This window comes from Phoxinus phoxinus, assembly GCF_949152265.1.
Source record: "Phoxinus phoxinus genome assembly, chromosome: 12".
NCBI lineage: Eukaryota > Metazoa > Chordata > Actinopteri > Cypriniformes > Leuciscidae > Phoxinus > Phoxinus phoxinus.
In genome coordinates this window covers 24,250,588-24,274,877 of record NC_136887.1, presented here as the reverse complement: position 1 = coordinate 24,274,877, position 24,290 = coordinate 24,250,588, and the positions used below count along the sequence as shown (strand labels likewise).

The following is a 24,290-nucleotide window of genomic DNA, read 5'->3' as shown; positions in this document are numbered from 1 at the left end:
TGGGAGTTCATAGAAAGTATTATATTGTAGAATATCATACCGACACAGACATCAACCTTACAAAGTGTCACTACAATAATTATAACAAATCAAGGATTCCTGGGGTGTTCTGTCTCTGGAAGGATATAAAAACAGCAGGGGAATGTCTTTGTAACCTCCAGTGATGCCGGGTTTGACAAAATATCTTGTATATTTCGAGTATATTCTAGGATGAAACAGTTGACAAAAAAGACAAAGAAACACATAAAAAATGTAGAGCTGTCTTTCTTACAGCATCCATTCACAATGGGCTGTAAATAACGTTTTTATTGGGCGATATGTTCTGAACAATTCTGTTGCTGTCAAATAAGCATGCTGTTTGGAAAGACAGACGAAATTTCTCTCCTTTTTATATTGTGTCTGTGTGCGTGTGTGTTCCGTTAGACGTCTAGCTTTGGGAAAATTACAAATGAACAAAACAAATGTTGACACTGAGGGAATTCTATTCGTCTGCACAGCCCACACGTTGGAACCCGAGGGTCCCGAAACCCTGTGATCCTCCCTTGTCCCTGAGGGATGAGTAAACATTGGCTGCCACTGATAGTGAAGGAATTCCCATAACCCGAGGCCATCCCATCCTCCCATGCGTGCTAATGCCTGTTACCTGCAAAGCCAGATAATGAAGCCAGCAGCCATCTTCGCCACAATTACCTTTGCGAGAGCCAACATTTACGAATGCACTTCGCCCCAAAGCATATGCCTGGGTGGGGTGGACCACCACAGATAAAAAAGCCGGGATAAAAATAGACGGATCAATCTAGTAAAAGCCCACCCACAACCACACTTTGACCCATTCTCGGTGAACACACACACAATGGGACTTCCTACCCTCTTAAGGAGCAAATATATTCATGTATGCTGTATCTGCTTGCATTATCGGGTTAAACAAAAAGCTATTCTTGCTTGTATACCGCTACTACTGGTCAAAGCTCAACACAAATCTCATACAGAGAGTTTGCAGAGAGGAAAAGAAAGAAAAAGAGAGGGGTAGAGAGAAAATGGAAAATACGTACAAAAGCCACAATCTGCTCAGAACAGACTTTTCAATACTGGATGTGCAATTAGCACACACTAAACAGCATGCTATGCCTCTCAGAAGCTATTTCCTTAATCCGTACAGCGGGGAGGAGAATGATCCTCCCAAGAAATGAAATCTCTATATCCCTGCGTTTGCAGTACAGCAGCTATCTGCAATGGAAACTGCCACCTTCTCATTGGCCCTTAAAGCACCTTAATCGTCTGAGGCATTATACGGGCTAATTTCCATATTAATTTCTTTCTTCTCTGCCATCCCCTTTAATTCTTGCACTAACGTGAGCCTCATCCAATGGCAGAGGGGCAAATTGCATTGCAGGGTACATGTGTGGAATCTAAAAAGTTGTTCGAGACACCTCTGAGAACAATGTACACGTAAACAACACAGAAGCCATTTATAACTCTCCTTTGGGAGAAGGGAATTGGATTGACAGTAGTCCCGACAGACAGCTACCTTTATTGATATCACCATCCAGATAGAAAAAAAACTGCAATTCCCTGTCACATCGTCTGGACGGGGGAGTCTGGCGGGGCCTGTTTGGCAAAACCGTTTCAGCACACTACAGAGCTGCTTTCTGGCAATGTTTGTCTGAGCTCTCTCAAGGGTTTGTTATATCACTTGTCCAATATTCTGCGACATCAATATTTGCTGCTGTGACAGGGGTCTGCCCTGATTGTTGCATTTAATACATTTTTAATGGCCTCTTTCCTGAAATGTAGGTTTAGGTTTACACTAAATTTGCCAACGCTTGCTAGCTTAGTGGCAATAAGTCTTTCAAAATATGTCCAAAAAGTTGTGTTTGAAGCAATAAGTAAAAAATAAACTAGATAAAGCAGGACTGCATATTTCACTTTGTTTATGTTTGCTGGCAGACTAACACCGTTATCACAGTCTATTATTGCATTCTTATCGCTGTTTATTATTGTGTTATGGTACGTAATATATCTGATTGTTCCTTAGCCATATGAAATAAGTCCGGAAAATAGATAAAAAAAAGGTACAGTTTCTTGTGCCTATATACACACATATATATATAAGTTGATTAGATGCAACATTTGTCAAATACACAAACAGAAACACTTTTCATTCAATTTTATGTAGCCTGCTTTTTTGAGTTTTACTTACTCTCAAAAGTTGAGATAATTGTTGTTGTTTTGGTCCATTCAAATAGGCTAACCAGACAACAAATTACATCAGGCCTAGTTGTGGCCCACATCTCCCACATTCTTCTGGCCCACATAGTGCATGGAATGACGGCGATGACTCAGCCCGAGTGTGGCTGGCAATAGCATACATATTCAGCCCTTCTCTGTGTCAACTATGGCACATATGGCTCAGTTGTGGCAGCGGCAAAGGCTCACATGGGCCACAACTGGACCACACACAGCAAGCCACGACTCATACTAAAACCGGCTGGATGTTTGTGACCCATATGACCATTGCCACTGCCAGAGCTGAGCCATGTGTGCCATAGTTGGCCCAGATGAGGCCCGGATATGTATGCTATCTGGGATACATTGGACGAATCAATTGCATAAACACAGTAAATTAAATTTAGTTTACTAAAATCAAAAAAGATTGTTTTACAGTGTTAGTATATAGTAGACTGGTTTAGGGCACGACTTAAAATTCATGCAGAAACAACACAGAAAGTGCTTTCAAAAATATTCAGATGGCCTTGTTTAAGTGGGTGGTTCTTGGCTAGAATAAATTGCAAAGTAGAACATAGGCTTTATGATGATAGTAAGACTAGGTTTATATAACATGTGCTGTATTGACCCTGGTGTAAAGAACTTATCAACATGCATTCAAAAAGAACTTTGTGAGATTAAATAGGCTGATTATATAAAACACTCAAAACTACCACCATCCCTGAGCATAGTGTTTTAATTCATCTAACTATTGATGAAAGCTGATTCCTCCTGACCTATAAGCGCACATAAACACGCTTAGTTTCATTCAGAGCGATGACTTGCACTCTACTCAATACATGTTTTCTTTCTCTGGATTAGGCTAACAATTGACTGGAGAGACTGAAGGAGATTTGCAGTAATATGAGGGATAAAGCTGGCCCAGCTACTCAAAAATATATATTTAGATATTAGATTAGACAGACAGATTTAGAAGGAAAATAAACAACAGCAATATGTCATTCTCTGTTAAGCCCTTGTGAATAAATACACTTGATGTCACATATGTTCTCTTACCATGCTGTCAAGCAGTGCGCCCAAGACGAATTCAAGTCAGTGCCCTGTTTTCGATTATGCTTTCACCACCCACTGGCTTTCATTTACCTGAAATGATCTGATCTAAACAGAACACAAAGACACATAGGCGCATAAACCTCCTTTGCGAACACACAAAAAAAGAGTCTGAAGTGGCCTAATGGCTTATAGTCTACTAATTTGTCTTGACTAGAGAACAGCTGTAAACAAACACCCAGGGGGACAAGGGCTGATAAGCTCTCCATCCTGCTGATGCTATCAGACAAAGGCCTGCCCCGCCCAGGGCTGCACATTTCCAGGTGTTTTAGCCTACATGTTCTGACATCAATCAGACCCTTGGCTTAAAAAAAGGAATGAAAAATAATCATAAAATCATACCATAGATAGTACAGGTAATTCAGAGGGCAACGAGAATGGACCGTGCCGTGCTATTGGTCTTTTTAGAGGTGGTCTTTGCACTTGAGCTGACTGCTAAACAAAGGCCACTGATTTCTGCATATAGGGGTAATCATGACTGGAATTCCAGTCTCTCATGGTGTATTGAACACATGATTATGATTATACTACCATATTGTCTGGGTAGTAGGAGGTGAGAAAATGAATGCTAAACATTAGCGATCAAATGGAAACTGTAGAAACAGGGCCTTTCAGAGTCCTTATCATCTGATGCTGAAAGCCAGTGAACTTGTAAATAGGGTGTCTATTCTGGGCTGTGTTTCCCAAAAGCATCGTATGCCTAAGTTTTTCCAAGTCAATTGCCACCAATGGTCTCTACGGTCCACTTAGGCTTAGCTTACTATGCTTTTGGGGAACGCAGCCCTGGAGAAGAACTTACGTTTGACATCAAAATGTGATTTTTATGGCTTTTATGATGTGTACTACCATTCAAAGTCAAAAGGCAGATATTCCTATACCTGATATTTCAGACAATTGTTGCCTGCAATGCTCAGAAGATAAGGATACAAAATGGCTATGTGGTCATTTTTCAGGTATTCGATTGTTTCCTAAGCAGAAGTTTTAAGGCAACTCAATTGTGAGGATACAATGCTATGCAAGGTTTTCATTTGGATTACAGGTGTAAAAAAATGACAGGGGTCTTTGTAAACAGTATTACCAGTAGGCATATGTAATGTAGGAAGTTCATGTATGCAATTTATTAGCTAAAAAGTTAAGGTTTATTATTAAAGTCAACAATTTTATCCCATAAAACTCATCTTTGATCACCAAAATGACACATTTAAATGTTTTTTCCCCGCATGAAAATACATCTTCATGCCTTTAAATTGCTTGAATCCAACTCTACATGCTCGCTTTATGCAGGTCCATGAATATGCAAATTAGCCCCGACTCCACTCACGCCAGCTCAGAGATCCACTCAGCCAACTTACTGAGGTAAACTCTGCACAATGGTATCGCTCTTCACAACATCAGACACATAACGGTAACTAATACGATTAGCCTTTTGCTTGACTATGTTATCAAACAGCTAATGTGTTGCTGATGTTATACAAACCATGTTCCTGTTCACCATCTCAGTCATCAGAAACGCTTTGAACAACTTATAAAAAAGGGGTAAGAAGACTGCACTTAAATTATTGTATGGGCTCTTAAAGGGATAGCAGGGTATCTGCACATTTTTTAAAGTCAAATTTAAGGCTTTTTAAGACCTTTTTAAGACCTGAAGAAATCTAAATTAATACCGTACATTAGGGGTTTGCAATATTAACAAAAATATATCTAGATATTTTCAAAGTTTTGTTGATAATAATTCAATGATATTTTACTGATTTTGTACTGGTACCATGGCTGGTTTAGGCCTGTTGTTGACAGCAGACTCAAAAAGATATTCATATTTAACATATTCTATCCAGTGGTCAGTTCACAGTAGTGACTGAAATAAAAAAAATTATTAAGGGGCAATATTTGCCACCTTAAATTGATTTCCAGGGCCATTTTCACCTAAATATGGAAATTATTTCTAAACGTATTTAGAGGTATGCATCACCTTTTATGTCAAATTCTAACATTCAAATTAAATTCTATTAGAATAAGACCGTACCAAAATCATCCTTGCAGTGCAGAGGTGACACAGAAAAGCGGCATCCGAACTGGCATTACTATATTTACACTTAATTTGCAATTGCATAAATAAAGCTATTCAATATTTAAATATGAAATTATTTATAATTTTAACATTTTAATTAAAGGGTACTTTAAATATGCAACTAAACCCGCCAGTAGGTGGCAGTAAGTCACTGTCTTAATAACCGATTTGTTCAAACGGCCGATTCATTCATTGAATCAAATGATTCGTTCAAAACGCGGATTTCAGTTTTTAAAATAGAATCGCTGTCTGTTGGACTACAGTTTCATTATGAAATTCTCGTCGGCGAAATAAAGGGGGAAACAAACAATATTGACAATATAAAAAGTAACACACATTGTTAATTTAACTGTTGTATAAAATAAATAGCACATGCAATTGCGCACAGGAAAACGGCACTCTTTCTCGTGATATTCTAATATAACAACATAACATGATATAAATATAATAAGACAACAACTCATTTGGGGACATAATTGTACTGACATATCACGCAGTGAAAGCAAGCATGAGAGACAAACGCGATGTCAGCTCGAACTCGCGGTGCCTCGTACGTAGTTAAAACAATGATTACAATATCATCATAGTTCATAGACAATCCTAAGCACAAAGAATGAACTTACTATTGAACTGACATTTACTCGTTCTCTTATCCTCTCCTCTCGCGTGCAGGAGACAGACGCAGGCTAATACGCTGCCGTAAATGACGCGAATTGTCACGTGAACAAGCAAATCCACAAAGATAGAATAATAAAAATAATACGTAGCCTACGCTAATTAAATAGTTTTCATTTGGAAAGCATTTAGATACGTCGTCAAAGTGTCATCTAAAATTTAAGACCTTTCATAGGTAAAAATAAGACTTTTCATAAGTAAAAATAAGAATTTAAGACTTTTTAAGGCCTTAAATTTTAAATATCGAATTTAAGACTTTTTAATACTTTTTAAGGATCCGCGGGGACCCTGGATAGGTCACCCAAAAATAACAATTATGTCATCATTTACTGACCCTTGTAATTCCAAACCCAAAACCTTTTAAATTCTCATTTTTGAGAACTATCCCTTTAAGATAAATCAAGTATGCATTGTTATTACATTATTTCAGCTCTCAAAACTCCCCATCAAGAGGTATGTATTAAAAGCCATTACGGCAATTAGAGACACATGAGCCTTAAAGGGATTACATTTTCCATAAAGATGGTGGAACTACATGTATTAATTGCTATCTAAATGCTGAAATATTCAAATTAATCTAGCATAAATAGAGCACAGTGCTCTTAAACGTGTCATAGTGAAGGCAAATGGGATGTTGGGTTACTAATTATTAGTCTCACTTGCAGCCGTCATAAGTTCCACAATGAAGTGTGAATACAGCTCAATCTTGTTTGGGCCTAGAGTGGAGTGAAATCTAATTGGTTGCAGCTGTGCCGAGTGCCAGTTACAGTGATGAATCCTACGACGTGACTGGCACCACTGTGTACATTTCATCCCTTGACTATTCCCTCTCCAGCTCTTACTGATAGCAAGTCTTTGACATTACAAGGCCAAGCTGGCAATATTATTTCAATAATTTAAACGGACTAATTGCTTATAATTTAGAGTTAATCTAATAGCATAGTACATGTTGTCCGTCTAAATACATGCAAACGCATTTATGACTTTTCATTTTAAGTAGTCATTCGTTTTTGCACATGATCGCAATTTAACTCACTATAAAAATGAAATATCTTCAAAGTAAAAGCATCTGTAAAAACATGACACAATATGCTCTGTTGAAAAATGATGACTGAAGCAAATGGTTTTCTGGTATTGTGCCAGTCTTTACTCAGGCTGTGTAAACAGTTGCCAACAACAGTTAACAGCAGTTTCATTTCACACTACAATTTTTTTTTTCTTCCTAATGAAATCTTAAATACAGCCATCGCTAAAACCTCTCAGAGCCTTATAATAGCTTTTAGAGGTTCCAGTGGAAACAGTTGTTGTGTTTAAAGTAACATGTTAATATCACATATCAATTGTTAAATAGTTTTCCATCTGCCAGGCTATGGAAAAAGGAGACAAGACAAGGCTAAGCGGGAGAATTATTCCTGTATACTTTCTACTGTCAATAAAACATTTAAGGATGTGTTTCAAGTTCCTCATCAGCAATGCAGGGTAGCTCGGCTCAATAGACCAAATCTTTTATCATGACCTCTGCTTAGAAGATTGTGCCAGACACAGCAAAGGGCAGAAGATGGTAATAGCGCTCGGTAATAGCTGAAAACGACACTCAATCTCCTAACAAATATATGCATATGAAACTACAATATTTAGATATAAACACAAACAATGTGCTAAAAATGAATCGTCTGTAACTCAAATAAAAAAACTGCCCTTTGTAACTCCATTTTACCAAGTGACAAACAACAAGCAATTTAATATCGAGTGCTCCATCACTGATGCAAAGGTGCAATGGAGAGAGGATGTTTTAACACAATGTATCAAGGCACAGATCAGGACAAGGCTACACTGAGGATGGGCCTGTCAGTCATCTTGCTGTCTGCTTCCAGCCATGATCATATGAGGAAATCAAATGCCTGAAATACCGTATATGAAGACCATAATGGAGTAGTCCTCTTTGTAGCTCCAGCCAAAGAAAGAGCCCCCATCTCACCATAAATCATGCTCTCTCTCTCTCTCTCTCTCTCTCTCTCTCTCTCTCTCTCTCTAAGGACACCTGTAGATTTGAGTCTCGGTGAACGCCCATGCTATTCAGTAGAAGATATGCTGCTGCACACTAAGAGTAATAAGGCAGCAACATATCATCCAAGCTCAGATATTCTTTTCAAAGTGAGCAGAAGGGACTGGCTACAGAAGTGTGCCATGCTTTAGCAGCAAAATATAGCATCAAATCAGTTATTCTCTATGTACTGTGGAAAGTGTTGGCTCAAGTCTGGGAGCAAAAAAAAGTGTCTTAAAAAAAGTTAAAAACCACTGCATGATTGAGTGGCTCCCGCTGCACAAAGTAGCTTGGACTTCAGTTCAGACTGGGTGCACCTTTGAGCTACTTTACTTAGCAATTCACACAAAGGGTTCTAGCAGTTAGAGGGGTACTGGGCTAAGAAAGTTGTGTCACCCTCCAAGCATACGCAGACACAAGTGGTTCTCTTGCTACTGGTTTATTTGAAGACTTTTCCCAAATCCACTGTGAAAACTAAACACTGTATTTAGAACATAACACAGAAATCACATTAGCTTGACACACAGCGAAAGCATGCGCAAAAGCGTGCGAAACAGATGTAATGGCATTTTACTGACACAAAATACAGAAAAATAAAACAAAATAACTCATTGGCTGCATGCTGCGAGAAAGAGAATTCGTTTTTGAATCTTCCTTATGAGCGTTTAAGTCCTTTTTTGTCGAGAATAAGCGTTTATCAAGGCATAATGACTGTGCTTGCCGCTTGCTTGCAGAAACTAAAGGCCTAGATATACTCACAGCAAAGTTCTTTTTTCTTCGTTTAGGGGTAAAACGAAGGTCGAAATACTGGTTTTGAACATATGTAACCCACGCTGCTGATAGCAATGGTTAGATGAATATGTAAATATGTGCCGTGCGCTTTCATCTCAATAATAAAACAAACTCAATAAAATTGAGAAAACAGCAAGCATTTTAATAAAGCATTAGAAAAGCCTATGTCCATAGCAACTTGGTTTGCATGAGCTCTGTGACACTCTAACCCCGGATTTCCACCAAATGCGGAATGGCTGCGGCCATGACTGACAGCTGAAGTCACGGGGACCCACGAGATTCACATATGATCGCGCGATATAACCTGTCCCGCACAATTTGCCCTGTGCTGAATAGCTGCGGTATGGCTGCGGCATCCGGCAAAAATAGTAGCTCTGCGTATCTGCTCCGGAGGGCTGCGGATCGCCGGAGCTGGGACGGAGTCGGAACGCAGCCGTTCCGCAGTCAGTGAAAATACACACATTGACTTTAATGGAAACCTATTGAATCCACAGCCGTTCTGCAGTTGGTGGAAATTGGGGGTAAGTCAGGTCACGTTTATTTATATTTCACTTTATACAACAGATAGTTTAAAATCAAGCAGCTTTACCGCATTAAACATGAAAAACAGTGTCAGTGTCTCGTTTCGTCAGAAGTACCTTCATTTTCAACTATAAAGCAGCTCTCCAGTGTGTTTATCGTTTACTCACGGCCGTCTGACTGCATAGTGAACAGGCCAAATCAACCAGAAAAGATTTTCACGTGAAAGAAGGCGGAGCATACGCGCACACCTACCTATTACGTAGAGTTTTCCGTAAAGTTCGCTTTGGCAAAGCTGTTTCGAAGAGTTCGAACTCCCAAAACGAACTCCGAACAAAATTAGTTTCATCCTGATTTTTCTCTCTCGAAATAACGTCATGTCAGTAGCCTTACGTTCTTCCATTCAATTTGCTCATTAACTTGAGCCAATTCAAAATAAAAGTACTGCAACTTTATAATAAATAAAATAATGTTTAAAATGCATAAATATCAAACCCAACTTGAATTCTCTATTATGAAAGTGATTTTAGAAAACATAAACAAATTATACATCAATTATTTAAACAATATTATAGCATCATTAACAAACAAAAAAAATCATACGAAAATATTTGGACAGCCTGGTAGAAAGACAGATCCCCCACTCTTCTTGCTCTTTTTATACCCTAACCTTACTGAAAAGGATTTGTTTTCAATGCAGTGTTATTATTTATTTGAGAGCCATCACTGCTTTTTGGATGCAGGATCCATTTTATGCTATCTCTCTTTGATGGTCATTTCTCTTTCATTACAATGACTGGAACACAGCAAGATTAAAACCCAATCCGTATGCATTACTTATTGCAGAATCAAAATCTCCACATGCTGTCGAATTATCAAAGACAATTCTAAGAATGAGGCTTTTGAGTAGGCTACTAAAGGAATGTTGCACAACAATAATAAACAAATATTTTCATTTGAGCATTAAAATGTGTATAGCGTAATGCATTCTGTGTGTGTTGACATTAGATCTATTAACCTTGATGTCAAAGTGAAGGTGCATGTCAAAACATGTGAACTTGTGTTGTGTGAGGAAAGTGAGATAAACAACTTGTCAAGGCAGGAGTCCATATACACCATTTCCTTCACAGTTTTATGGATGGAACATATCACTGCTAAATTTTAAAAGGCTCGAGGAAAAATAACAGTCATCCTCATAATTCAATCTTTCTACACCAAGATGATAAAACTAGCTGTGAAATACACCTTCAGTATCTTGTTTTTGCTTTGCAAGAAAGGCAGGTTTCAACAGTAAGCAAAGCAACAGGTTGACAGCTGTCCCTAAAGCATTTCAAGCTGGAAACAAACATGAACTGCAATATTTAAAGATGATGACATCTGTGCTTGCTTATTAATATGACTGCTTGAGAACAAGCAAAGAAGCGATGTTTCTGGTCAGTCAAGTCAAATATTTTGGAATCGACTACCCCAGGAATATACAGATTAATTGTATCAACTAGCCTAACTAACTAGATACATTGATAAATAAATACCATAAAATACGTTGTTAATGTGTAATCTTATAAGTTTAAATATATAATAGGCCTATACAAAATCGGGGTTTTGCATCAATATAAATGTGTACATTTGCATTTTTAGTATTCCAACATTTATGTCTGAGCATAGCAAAAAAACAAACAAACAAGCAAACAAACAAACAAAAAAAGTTTCTTCAAATATGAGGAAAAAAAGTGGTGTCGGCCGCTAGGTGTCAGCCTTGTGACTTTAAACACGATTTACCCTCAACATGCTGTCATGTGTGCACATGACTCCTGACTCTTCTTTGTGCGTGTTCATGAGCCAGATACTGAGGAATTTAAATAGCCATTACAAAAAAGGCGCAGTATAGGCAAATCTGAAATATTGACAAGGAGTAAGTAATGACAAAAATACGCGGATTTATAATAATGCAATAATAACTAGGCTAATAATAATTAATTATTTATAATTAATATAATATTGTTTGTCCCTTAGTCTCGTAGCATTTCATATCATGTTTCGTCCGCATGCGCCTTTATTTATTTCTGTCTGTGTGTCACAGAGAGAGAGAGAGAGAGAGAGAGAGAGAGAGAGAGAGAGAGAGAGAGAGAGAGGGAGAGAGAGAATGTTGTGGCCGTCATCATGGGAATGAAAGGCAGCTCCCTGAAGAGAAGATTCGTAATCGCAAACGCTATAATTCCAAGCCATAGCGTTTGGTATTGTGCAGTGATCAATTTAATATGCATGTATGCCATTAATATTTCTTAGCACAGCTACTCCGAGCGCAACACGTGCTTCTCACCTTTACATCTTACTGAATCTCGTATAGAAGTGAGTAAAAAACGTAGGCTATTTGCCGAAGATATACAGACTCGTGTCAGGCGTAGGCTATAATGACGTGGATACTACTCAGATCTGTCTGATCGAAAATTAGGCAGGCTATTTATACTTCTACTAATGAAACTGATCGTTCTGCCAGCGGGTTAAATAGATGCACACCTGCTTTAGGTCAAGAAAATACAATAAAATGTATTCATTTTGAATATATTGATTGGGTAGCCTATCAGGAGTCGTCCAGATAGCCGCTTGAAAATATTAATCGTAAACTTTTGATTTGGATAGACATAAATCGTATCGTTATAGGTCTATGTATAGCCTACAAAACTTAGTTTAATAAAGAACGGAATTCGCGAAAAATAATATTTGGGAGGAATAGCAACACGAAAAATCGGACGAATCATTAGACAAAAACAAACAAATAAATAAATAAATAAAATAAATATATTTTTATATATATTTTTATATATATTAATATTTATATAATAGTTATTGTTATATATAACAATAACTTACTGCAAGCGTCTTTCTTGGACATCTACCTCAACTAATTGCACCTTAAAAATTGCAACGGGAATTCCTTATAAAAAGTCACCCCTCCTGAAAATCAAAAATTGCACAATTCAAACACTGTATGTCCAGACATAACTGGCGCGCGTAACATGCTGTGTTGCATGAACTAGAGCTAGTTGGCCGAGTTCATATCTGTAGTTTTGCCCCACCCACCAGCAAATCCAGCTCTCCAGTGTAACCTCTGATTGGCTGTGGGGATTGCGGGTCCTGAGACTGAGCGCGAGACACTGAGCTGTGCATTCGACAGTATGCGCTGAAGATGAGCGCCGTGCGTTTCCCTCAGTGAGACACATTTAAGAACTATATCAAGAACTATTTCGCTTCATCCAGAGGCTGGATATTTCTGACCGGGCGCTTTTATCACGGCGAGACGAGCCCGGCTGCACTTACAAATGCTTGTTTTTTTTCACTGATCTTTCCTCAGTGTTTTATTCGGATTTAGTTTCATTCTTTCTGGACTAAGGCCAGCTGAAATACCTTCATACAAGAAATGTACGCTTGTCGAGAGAAATCTTCACTGGACAAGACACCCACCTCTTGCTCGAATGGGAATATCACTGAATTGTGAACTGGACTGATATTTTATTAATATTGGTTCTCCATCATTGTTCCAGTTTCAGAGATTGTACTGATTTTTTCCTTCTGAAATTGGAATCACTGTGGTTTCAGTTGGATATGTGCATGGACATAAATGCGGATCAAGGAGGAGACATCCAACTTAACATCATTAAATGGATTGATTAGGCACGAGCGATGTTTTAACTCAATGTCAAGTGTTCATCGCGAATCATGATACAGAGAGCAAACATTTTTGAATTGGATCCTTCTTTTCATTCATTCACAAGTTGAGGACCTTCCAGCGGACATTCAGCCTACATTTGTATTGAATATTTATTTCACTGGCTCAAAATGGTCGGTTTACATCTCGGTTATCCTGAACTACACAAATGTTCATGTTGAAGCCATGTTTTTCGTTCACAATGTTTTCACATTCATTATATGAAGAATTATTCACCAGTTTTCTTAATATGTTTTTCAAAAATAATGCAAGAGATGGGTGGCCTGATAAGATTTCGATAAAGTAAATGGAAGTTATTAACTGCGTAATCAGTACAAGTCAGATGAATTTCATCGCAGATATAAACATTTCCGTTCATTCTAAAGGATATCTACCAGACTGTGATTTTGTTCGTTTGACTTATTGGAGCTTTTTGATTTTTTTCTACCTCGTACCGAATGTGCATAGGTTTAAATGTTAATAAAATATCATGCAAATGAGCGCGTGAAGACATACATCAACAGGTAGGCTATAATGCATTCCAAGGACATGGATTTCGTACAAATGTTTTTGTGCTTTCTCTTGTGCTGGGCTGGAGTCAATGCCGTTTTCAATTTGAAATACACCGTGGAAGAAGAGCTGCGTCCAGGCACAAAGATAGCCAACGTGACGGCGGACGCAAAAGTTGCGGGGTTTGCACTGGGAAACCGACAGCCTTATTTACGGGTCATCTCCAATTCCGAGCCGCGATGGGTTAATCTGAGCCCCGCCGGACTGCTCATCACAAAGCAAAAAATTGATCGGGATGCTGTTTGTCGACAGACACCGAAGTGTTTTATTTCGTTGGAGGTGATGTCGAACTCGATGGAGATATGCGTGATTAAAATTGAGATTATCGACGTAAACGACAACGCGCCCCGCTTCCCCACCAACCACATTGACATAGAAATCTCTGAAAATGCCGCTCCCGGTACCAGATTTCCCCTAGAGGGGGCAAGCGATCCGGACTCGGGGAGCAACGGCATTCAGACGTACACAATTACCCCTAATGATATTTTCGGTCTCGAGATTAAGACGAGGGGAGACGGGTCCAAAATCGCAGAACTTGTGGTGGAAAAGACTTTAGACAGAGAGACGCAGTCGCGTTACACGTTTGAACTCACAGCGGAGGATGGTGGAGACCCCCCAAAGTCTGGGACTGTGCAACTTAACATCAAAGTCATAGACTCCAACGATAACAACCCAATTTTCGATGAGCCAGTATACACTGTAAACGTGCTGGAGAATTCTCCCATAAGTACGTTAGTCGTAGACTTGAACGCTACGGACCCGGACGAAGGAACCAATGGCGAGGTAGTCTACTCATTCATAAACTTTGTCTCCAACCTGACCAAACAAATGTTTAAAATCGACCCTAAAACAGGCGTGATCACCGTGAATGGCGTTTTGGACCACGAGGAATTGCACGTCCACGAAATTGATGTCCAAGCCAAAGATCTGGGTCCAAACTCGATCCCTGCCCACTGCAAAGTGATTGTTAATGTAATCGACATAAACGACAACGCGCCAGAAATCAAACTGTTGTCAGAAAACAGTGAGATTGTAGAGGTGAGCGAAAATGCTCCTCTAGGATATGTAATAGCTCTGGTGCGAGTCTCAGACAACGATTCGGGACCGAATGGAAAAGTGCAGTGCAGACTGCAGGGCAATGTGCCTTTTAGACTCAACGAGTTCGAGAGCTTCTCCACCTTACTTGTTGATGGCCGCCTGGATAGGGAACAGAGAGACATGTACAATTTGACCATTCTAGCCGAGGACAGCGGATATCCCCCGTTAAGAAGCTCGAAATCTTTTGCAGTGAAAGTTACGGATGAAAACGACAACCCCCCGTACTTCACTAAGCCACATTATCAAGCCATGGTCCTCGAAAATAACGTCCCAGGTGCGTTTCTGCTGGCGGTGTCCGCCAGGGACCCCGACCTGGGCATGAACGGCACTGTGTCATATGAAATCATCAAGTCGGAGGTGCGGGGCATGTCTGTGGAATCTTACGTTACTGTGAACTCAAACGGCGAAATATACGGCGTTAGGGCTTTTAATCACGAAGATACGCGGACTTTTGAGTTTAAAGTCTCTGCGAAGGATGGGGGAGATCCACCTTTGACCAGCAACGCCACCGTGCGCATTGTTGTACTGGATGTAAATGACAACACACCAGTGATGACCACCCCGCCCCTGGTCAATGGCACCGCGGAGGTGTCAATTCCGAAAAATGCTGGAGTTGGTTATTTGGTTACGCAAATAAAAGCTGATGATTACGATGAGGGGGAAAACGGAAGGTTAACGTATTCAATTTCAGAAGGAGACATGGCATACTTTGAAATAGACCAGATAAATGGAGAGGTGCGAACCACAAAGACGTTTGGGGAGAACGCGAAACCATCCTATCAAATAACGGTGGTGGCGCACGACCACGGCCAAACTTCTCTATCTGCCTCTGCCTATATTGTCATTTATCTCTCACCTGATCTCAATGCACAGGAGCAAATCGGACCCGTCAACCTGTCTCTCATTTTCATCATTGCCCTGGGTTCTATCGCAGTCATCCTGTTTGTCACAATGATCTTTGTGGCAGTCAAGTGCAAAAGGGATAACAAGGAAATCCGAACATACAACTGCAGGTACCCAAACAATCTTTGATACATTCTTTTAAGTTAAAAACAACCTAGTTCAGTGTGCGAATTATTAACTGGCCTAAAACAGAGTTAATAAAAGGCCTAACCCCAAAAGATAAACACAAGCTCACCGACGGAAACTGTTCACCTGAGGTGGTAACCATAGCAACAGTACGTTGCTCGAGGTCTTTCCCTTAGGACGGAATGGAATATCGACAGTCGACACAACATTGTAGTAGGCCTACTGTTCGATCACATTATCCATTGATCATTATTTGCACACAAGTAAATAACAACAAAGTTTGTATATTTCAAACATCTCTGGGTAGTTGATGGATGGCTGCTAGGGGCGCCAAAGAACAATTTTGGTTGCGCGAGACTGACTTAATTGGTTTTTAAAAAATTACTGGCAGAAATTCCGCCAGCATTGTTTTAAAATGAAAAACTAATAATTACACGTGTACATGCAAAATATGGAAAGGCCAACAAATAATTTTAGTTCAGGCCTTACTTAGGGGGTCAGACCTCACCAACCATCCCATAATTCGCACTCTGGTCTAGTTTTCTTTCCTGCATATATTTGTACTACAAATGAATCAGCATACAATGATTAATGAATGAGACTGATTAAGACATAGGAGAGCATGATTGATGTGTATCTTGGCTGTGCATGTGCTGTGTCCTCAACTGTGTGTGCATGCGCTTCAGGCCTTGCTCTGCTGCTGCCATTACTGATGACATAAATAAGCATAACATGATATAATTTTAGTAATCATTACATCCGTTTATCATGATTATTATACCATCATAAATATTACTTCTTACAAAGCTGCATCATTTTCTTTTAATTCCTCAGTTATAAAGCCTTATAGGCTATGAGGAGAGCCATAATGAGCTTAAAATAAATGTATTAAATATGTAAACAAATAGCAGATACAATAGCAATATAAATATTTACGTATTTTCTTTTCACAATTTTCTTCTAACAACTTCTTTGTTTCATTCCAACTTATCACTGAATGATATAAATGCTTATACGCTTAAGCAGCAATTAAACCTATGTTTAGTGGGTTATCTCTGAAATAAGTCAATAGAAAAGTATACAAGCTAAATGATAAGGTGCTCTAAAACAAGCAAAAACAACTTTTAAATGTGTAACCTTACTTGGTGAAAGATGCATTCTAAGTAAGGAAGGGTAAGCAAGCACAGGCCTTTCCTCATACACACCATCTGCACTGAGACTAGCGCCTGCATACATTATTGGTGTATTTTTATGACCTCTCGGCCATCTCTCAAATTTGCTCTAATCAAAATATTGACTAGAAAATACATTTAGAGATTTTATTTATGGGTTAAATGACAACATACTATGGTTGTGATCGTAAAGGTGCACTGTATAAAAAAATATAGCAATGACATAGTAACCAAATGTTGCTGTGGCAACAATCACACTCTCATAATAACAATTATGCTCATAAAAGGTAAATCATGCAAATGTATAGACCTGTAATAGTCTTTGACACATAGTGTGTAGGGGAGAATATTATTTTGTTAATCTACTGTAATATGAATGCTTATCAATCTGTAACATTGGCCACTGTGTTGATTTCCCTCTGCTACATTACCACTCAACATTTCCATATAAATTGCTTTTGCAAATTTAACCTGAAACCATTAGCATATTTTTACCTCAAATTGTTGTTGACGTTTCGGTCTTGTAATGCAGCAGCATACAGTAAATGATCCATCTTAACAGAGATGTATGCAATCAAACATTTTGAAGAAGGCTATATCGTGATTTCGATGTTTAGTCACGCAGAGGATCTACCATGCCGTGATCGCAAGATGGTTAGAGATGGCCTGTGTTTAGATTGCTGCTGTTAACATTTATTTTCCTCTCCTGATAGAAACCTGATGGAGGCTTTCAGCTCTCCCAACAGGGGGTTAGTGAGAGTGCTTGATACGGTTTTCTTCTGCAGTGCTCACAGACTCTCCTTTCTGGCTCATCTGAGATTCTTTGGATTGTGTTCACTGCGACGAGAGCCAAAACACATATGACCAAACAGACCTTTGCGATGACTTTATTAACACAGTTAAATAAAATACACTGATGCTGTTGCAGTTTACAGAACAAAAACCAACAGTTTAATTAAAACAACACAGACAACACCACCACCTAATAATATTCATAATAATAATTCACGTCATCATATTAAATATGAAGAGCCTCCAGAAAGCAACCTCTCTAAATCTCTTCTTACATATTTGCAATTTAATCTCTTTAACAAAAGAAACAAATTCACTATTCCATCGACAACATAATAGTCATTTTTTTTTCGACCAGCTATTAAGCATGCTTTGGGCCGCTTAATTTAAAGGAAAAAAAGTGTGTGCTTTAACTCGCACAGAGGAAAAAATGCTTTTAGATGCCTCCTAAAAAGATAAGGTCCTGCACCGTTATCATTTTTCCAAGCCAGGAAAAAGTAAAGAGCAGGGAGGCACAGGCTGAATCCAAATGAAAAGCACAGAAAGAGGAGCTTTGTGTTTTGCAGGCAGAGCCAGCGTACCATTAAGCTAAAGCCGTAAGTTCCGATGAATGTGTGCCCTTCTAATGACATAGAAAGAAATCAGTGTAAGATTGTTTCAGGATATGAGATGTAATGATCCTCATGGGAAAAGAGAGAGAGGTGTCAGGGGGGAATAGCTCAGACATAACTACACTAACTTTCTTTATGAGCTCATAAGTTTATGTTTAGATTGCAACTTAAGCATCCTTCGGGGTAAGATCTCAAAGTTTCTCATTTACTGTGATTAGAATCAAAACCCTCAAATCAAGTTAACAGTAGCCACAGAGTGTAGCTCAGAGAATTGAAATTCACAACCCACCTGCCAGCGGGCTGGTTTGTAACACGAGCAAAAAAAACTAAACAAAAAAACATAAATGCTGGCTTTGCTTTGAATATTATTGCTTACATTTGCTATGACGCTTAGTATCATTTGTCGCTGTGTGTGCTTCTGTGGTTTAGCATGTTTGCATTGTGTATGTGTGTTTGTGACAAGTCGAATCGCCGAGCATGCAAATGCAAACAAATGAGGGATGTCGGCTCCATTGGCGGCCGGAGGTCGCTCGAATGTGGCCGATCTCTCTTGCGCCGCCAATGAATATGGGTCTGGCACCTCAGCCCGAGCCAGGCGAGGACCTGGTGCTGGCTGTGTGTGCAGTGAGGAAGGCAGAGCACTGCTTTATTGAGTCTGTTCAGTTTCTTGTACCTGCGCAGGGTGGCGGAGTACTCCTACGGCAACCAGAAGAAGACCAGCAAGAAGAAGAAGCTGAGCAAGAACGACATCCGGCTGGTGCCGCGGGACGTGGAGGAGACGGACAAGATGAATGTGGTGAGTTGTTCGTCTCTCACCTCTTCGCTCAACTACTTCGACTACCACCAGCAGACTCTGCCGCTGGGCTGCAGGCGCTCCGAGAGCACCTTCCTCAACGTGGAGAACCAGAACTCCAGGAATGCTGCACCCAACCATGGCTTCCACCATACCTTCACAGGGCAGGGCCCTCAGCAGCCTGACCTCATCATCAACGGCATGCCGCTGCCTGAGGTGAGATTTGCTCCAGTCTGCTCCATCCTTCAGCCTGCCACGGCTACCAGCGGCAAGGGAGGGGTCGAGGGAGGGTCGAGGGAGATCCGTCGCAGGGCTGCTAATCCAACCTAGTCAAAAAGACAAAATTAGCTTTACTGATAGCTAGCGGTTTCTTTTACTCGGTTCCTTTGTTTGTTTTTCACTGCAGTACTGGAAAATTGAAATACGGTTTCTTTTAAAGGGATAGTTCACCCAAAAATGAAAATTTTCTTCACTAATTACCCTAATGTCGTTTCAAACCCGTAAGACTTTCGTTTATCTTCCGAACACAAATGAGGATCTTCTGATGAAATCTGAGAGATTTCTGTCCCTCCATAGACAGCTACGCAACTGACACGGATGCTTCAAAATGTTCATAAAGAGGTCATAAAACTAAACCATATTAATTCAGACGTTTATTCCAAAATTTTCTGAAGATACATGACGCTTGACGTGTAAAAACCAATGAGCTTCCTCAAGAGGTTTTTTTTCTTGCGCGTTCAATCAGGTTAGGTTAAGCTTCTGTTTATGTTCGCTGATCAATGTTTATATGTGAATAAAAGCCTAAATTCAATCTGTTCATCATATGAAGCAATCGAGTCTCTGAAGAAAATTTGGACTAAACTGCTCAATTCATATGGATTAGTTTTGCGATCTGTTTATGAACTTTTTCATTTGTTTTTCCAAAGATGAACGCAAGTCTTACAGGTTTGGAACGACATGAGGGTAAATAATTATTGACAGAATTTTAATTTTTTTGTGAACTATCCCTTTAACTAAACCTGCATACCAATACTAATCCATGCTTGCATTATTTGTCGGTACCTAAGTATAGGTAAAATAAAAAAGTGAGCCAGCCAATATTGGACAGTTGCCAAAGTGGATTATTTGGCCACCTCTGTTTCTGCTCTCTCTTTTTCGTGCTGAGCAAAAGAGCTGTAGCCTGAACATCTGCCAAATGCACTGACCTGGCTAATCGGCAGCACTGCATGTAATTTCAGGTGCAACCATTAAGAACAATCATTGCCAAAACAACGATTCGCACCCAAGTTCTCTTTCTTCATGGGTGGCATGCAGTGGTTTATGGTGGACATCTGAAATGAATAGGCAAAGTTACATCTGTTTACAGCAGAGTTACACAGTGATAAACAGGATTTATTGCGATGACAGGGGTAATCATCAGTGACGTAATCAACCAATCAGGTTGCTTTAGGACCTCAATGGCAATGAAAAGGAAAATTAGACACTATATAAAGTCTTTATGATGCATCTTGGTTCTTATGATGGTACGTAGGTTCCGCAATGATCCACAACTGTTTGCATGTTTGTGACAAGTGTGCTTAAGTCCCTGATTTGTCCCGTGTAATGAAGCTGCCCACTGAAAAATTAAAAAACCCTCCAGCTACTGCATGTTTTTTGACTTTCCAGAATCATTTAAGCTGTTCCCAACAGTGACTGAGAATAACTAAGGGACTGATACACAACTATTACTTGAGGCGCAAACATTCATTAATGCTCAATAAGGAAAAATGGTGCATTAATAAATAATGAGATGTACACTGTTGAAAAGGATGATCGGTTTCACTCTCACTTTGACTTTTGGGAAATATCTAAGGGCAGTACTAAATAAAAAAGACCTTATAGCATATTTGTATACATTTCACTAGGGACATGCAAACTTATGCAGTCAATTGTATATTGTAGTTTCAATTATAGTGGAATGGCTGTTTGAGTTGTCAGGCAGTACACAAAAAGACTTCTGGCAAAATGAGAGAAGTTAAATTTGCACCTATTCATTGATTGGCTGATTCAGCCCTCTTGGTCATTTGTAAAGCCTGTGTAAATCAATAGAACGCAGTTATAGCACTACTATATTGAAGCTGTCACCAGATGATCAAGTAAAACATTGAGGATATTTAAAATCCAACTTTTGAATGAATACAGACAGAGCCCTACTTACCATCATCTAGTATGTCAGACTACACAGAGGTTAACGCAAGACATAAAGCTGCACGCTGGCTGGACAAAGGAATTACAGAGTGTAACAGCAAATGTAGTAGCTAGGCATGGTAGCGTAATCCTTTAATAAAACTACCTAAGCAGCAGGATTAAAGAACATCTATTTTTCTCAACTGATGAAAAGACAAAGAATTAAGGAAGGCGGTTGGTGTGGGCTGAATAAGCCTGTAGATTGAGTGTGATAGTGAGAGAGAGAGAGAGAGAGAGAGAGAGAGAGAGAGAGAGAGAGAGAGAGAGAGAGAGAGAGAGAGAGAGAGAGAGAGAGAGAGAGAGAGAGAGAGAGAGAGAGAGAGAGAGAGAGAGACGTGTATCAGGGCTTATAGCACATTTTCCAATTTTGATATGGGCCAGTGATTGGCCTGATAAAGGTGTGGGCTTATTTGTATGCTGGTTTCATCATGCGCTGTGCTCCACCTGACATTAACAAACATCTCTTTGTCCACATTTATGCACTTCTCCACCAAGTCCCCAAAGATGGGCTGACTACAGTCGCCCATATCCTTTTCCCCTTCTGTGTGACATTTGCAAAATACAGTGACTCCCCATTCAACATGCTGTATATGAAAAATGTTGTCAATGTAATTACGCATCCATTTATGTGGGGCACAATCAAACATTGCAGCTGTGAAATGACCGATAATAGCTCTGTCACGCATTATGAGCCTGGGCTTGGAAGCTTTTGACTCTACAAGTCAGGGTTTCCCAGAGGTCTGCCGAGGACACACTGGTTGGTACACAGTTGTGATTAACCGTGCATCTCCTTGCCATGAAGTATCAAGGCCTTAGGGCTGTTTTTCAGCGTTTCGTGATTTAAGCATGATTTTGAGACGTGATTTGTTTGTTTACTTTACAGTTCCAGTTGGAGCTTACATTCTGAAAATGGATGTTTGGAAGAGTGCTATGCCAATTTTCTATTTTTTCTGCAAGTGAAGAAATATTGCATAGTTTTAATTAAAATTACACACTGCCGGCTTATTGATAATGAAGCTAATCTGATAATCTAGATAGTATATGCACACTGATGCTACTGATAGCGTGCTTTTGCAGAGCACATAGTGTGTTTTTTTTGTGAACATGCCGAGCACAACACCAGTGTCAGATACAGTATACTTGTGGTATAAGGCCACCATTGAACGAGGGCACATAACAGGGCTGAAAACCTGCCAAGATTTATATTTATTAATTTAGCAGACGTGATTATCCAAAGTGACCTTCAAATGAGGAATACAATGACTCCTAAGGAGGCAGTAACACAAGGGTAGAACAGGGTAGAAGATATATACCGATAACAGCATTTTGTATCTCAAGGCTACAGGAAAGCTCTGTGTTTACGAAACTGACTCTCAGGAGATGATTCTGTGGTCCCAGTCTCTTGAGGAGTCACATTGTTTTTACAAAGCCATGTGGTTAACCTGTCTGTGGTTGTCTCCAAAATAAGGTTCAGGCCGCAGCAGAGATGTGGCTCTCTAGCCGATCATACAAGATCAGTAGCGAATCTTGCAGCATAGCAATCTGCTCAAACTAAAACGAGGCTTTCTATCCATGACACTCATAAAAAGCTAAAAATCATCAAGTATTGATCTGTCTTGCGTTAGTGCTTGGAGAAAGCATCCTGCTAATTTATGTAGCCTACTGTAGTTCCATTAAAAAGATTCATGTTTTAAGGAGAGTGTGAAAAAGAGAACTCAATATTTGTTTTATTTGAATTGTGGTGCCATGTTGTATTTTCTGTCAAAACTGTCTCTGGTTTTGGAGTAATAATTTAAGTACTGTTCATCCAGATGCTATTCTGTATACCGTAAAGAAAATAGCTCATAAATCCCACTGCCAGCATATGGTACTTGTTTATTTTAATATTTGAGATCAGCCTGTCAATACGGATCTGTACATTTGATTAGATTAACCACATATAGTGATACAGAGATATTATTTTGAGAGTTGTCTTTTCATTATAATGAAGCAAAGCTACATATGCATTCACTTTGTGTTGATGTTATGTTAGCCCTATTCTCCCGGGTGCCAAACTTATCAGTAGCATATCCAGCATGCACTTACAGCTTCACAATAAGGCTTCTCCGCGCAAGACTCATTCTCATGTCATTTTAAATATACAAAGCAATGTTATGCCGTGTAAAAATAATACACATTCTTTTCATCTGCTGCCAGTCATTTCAGCCACTTAGGAGGACTATGTCTCATGCTCAGACTCTATCTTCTGAAAGAGTGGTTGTTGAATACATTAGCCCCTATTAATGAAGTTAAACCTTTGTTGGAGAACTTTTGGCTTGACAAACCCTCAGAATTATTGCAGAGCTGCATTATCTGTTGTTTGCATACTACTAGTTGCAATTAGGCTACCATATTTGTTTTTATTTAACGTTTGTCTGTTTAAAATACATTTCTTCTCCATCATTCAGTGTTCGTGTTTTTCAACATCATGTTTTTCAACACAAAATTGCTTTTGGAAAATCATTTGTTTCACCTTTCAGGTCAGGGTTTTGAAAATGTTTTGACTTCACTGAACCGCTGGGGTTTTGTGTTTCTCTGACTTTCGTCAGACTAAGCCAATTAATCATTCTAAATCCCATACACGATAAGGTAAAGGCCACAGCATGCTGCCTCCCTGAAGGGCTTTCAGAAAGGCTTCACTGAACTGGGCTGCTCTGATGAAGAACTCGGGTTTTGCCATTTTCAATTAGGTGGGGAATTAGTAAACAGAAAGAAACAAAGAAAGAAAGAAAGACATGTCGAAAAACAACACAGACTGCCAACTACACAGATTGCCTAAACTTGACATATTTTTATCAACTTGAGCTCTCCTGTTCTTTA

At 39.4% G+C, this 24,290-nt stretch overlaps 1 protein-coding gene and 1 long non-coding RNA gene across 5 annotated transcripts in view; one reads left to right on the top strand and one right to left on the bottom strand.

Moving 5' to 3' along the window:
• Positions 1–9,848, bottom strand: part of LOC307007747 — a 50,341-nt gene extending 40,493 nt beyond the window's left edge. The window contains exon 1 of the long non-coding RNA XR_013799669.1: positions 9,690–9,848. This is a non-coding gene — a long non-coding RNA (uncharacterized lncRNA). The remainder of the gene's footprint in view (positions 1–9,689) is intronic.
• A 2,750-nt stretch (positions 9,849–12,598) lies between these two features.
• The window catches only part of pcdh19 (protocadherin 19), a 56,016-nt gene continuing 44,324 nt past the window's right edge, over positions 12,599–24,290 (top strand). Inside the window, exons 1-2 of one of the 4 annotated variants that reach the window (XM_079630056.1) lie at positions 12,599–15,821; positions 19,094–19,208. In XM_079630056.1, coding sequence (XP_079486182.1) covers positions 13,675–15,821; positions 19,094–19,208 — 2,262 coding nt within the window. In that variant the 5' untranslated portion in view covers positions 12,599–13,674. Of the gene's footprint in view, positions 15,822–19,075; positions 19,422–24,290 lie in introns of all 4 variants that reach the window. The other 3 variants (XM_079630055.1, XM_079630054.1, XM_079630053.1) reach the window with 3 other exon arrangements.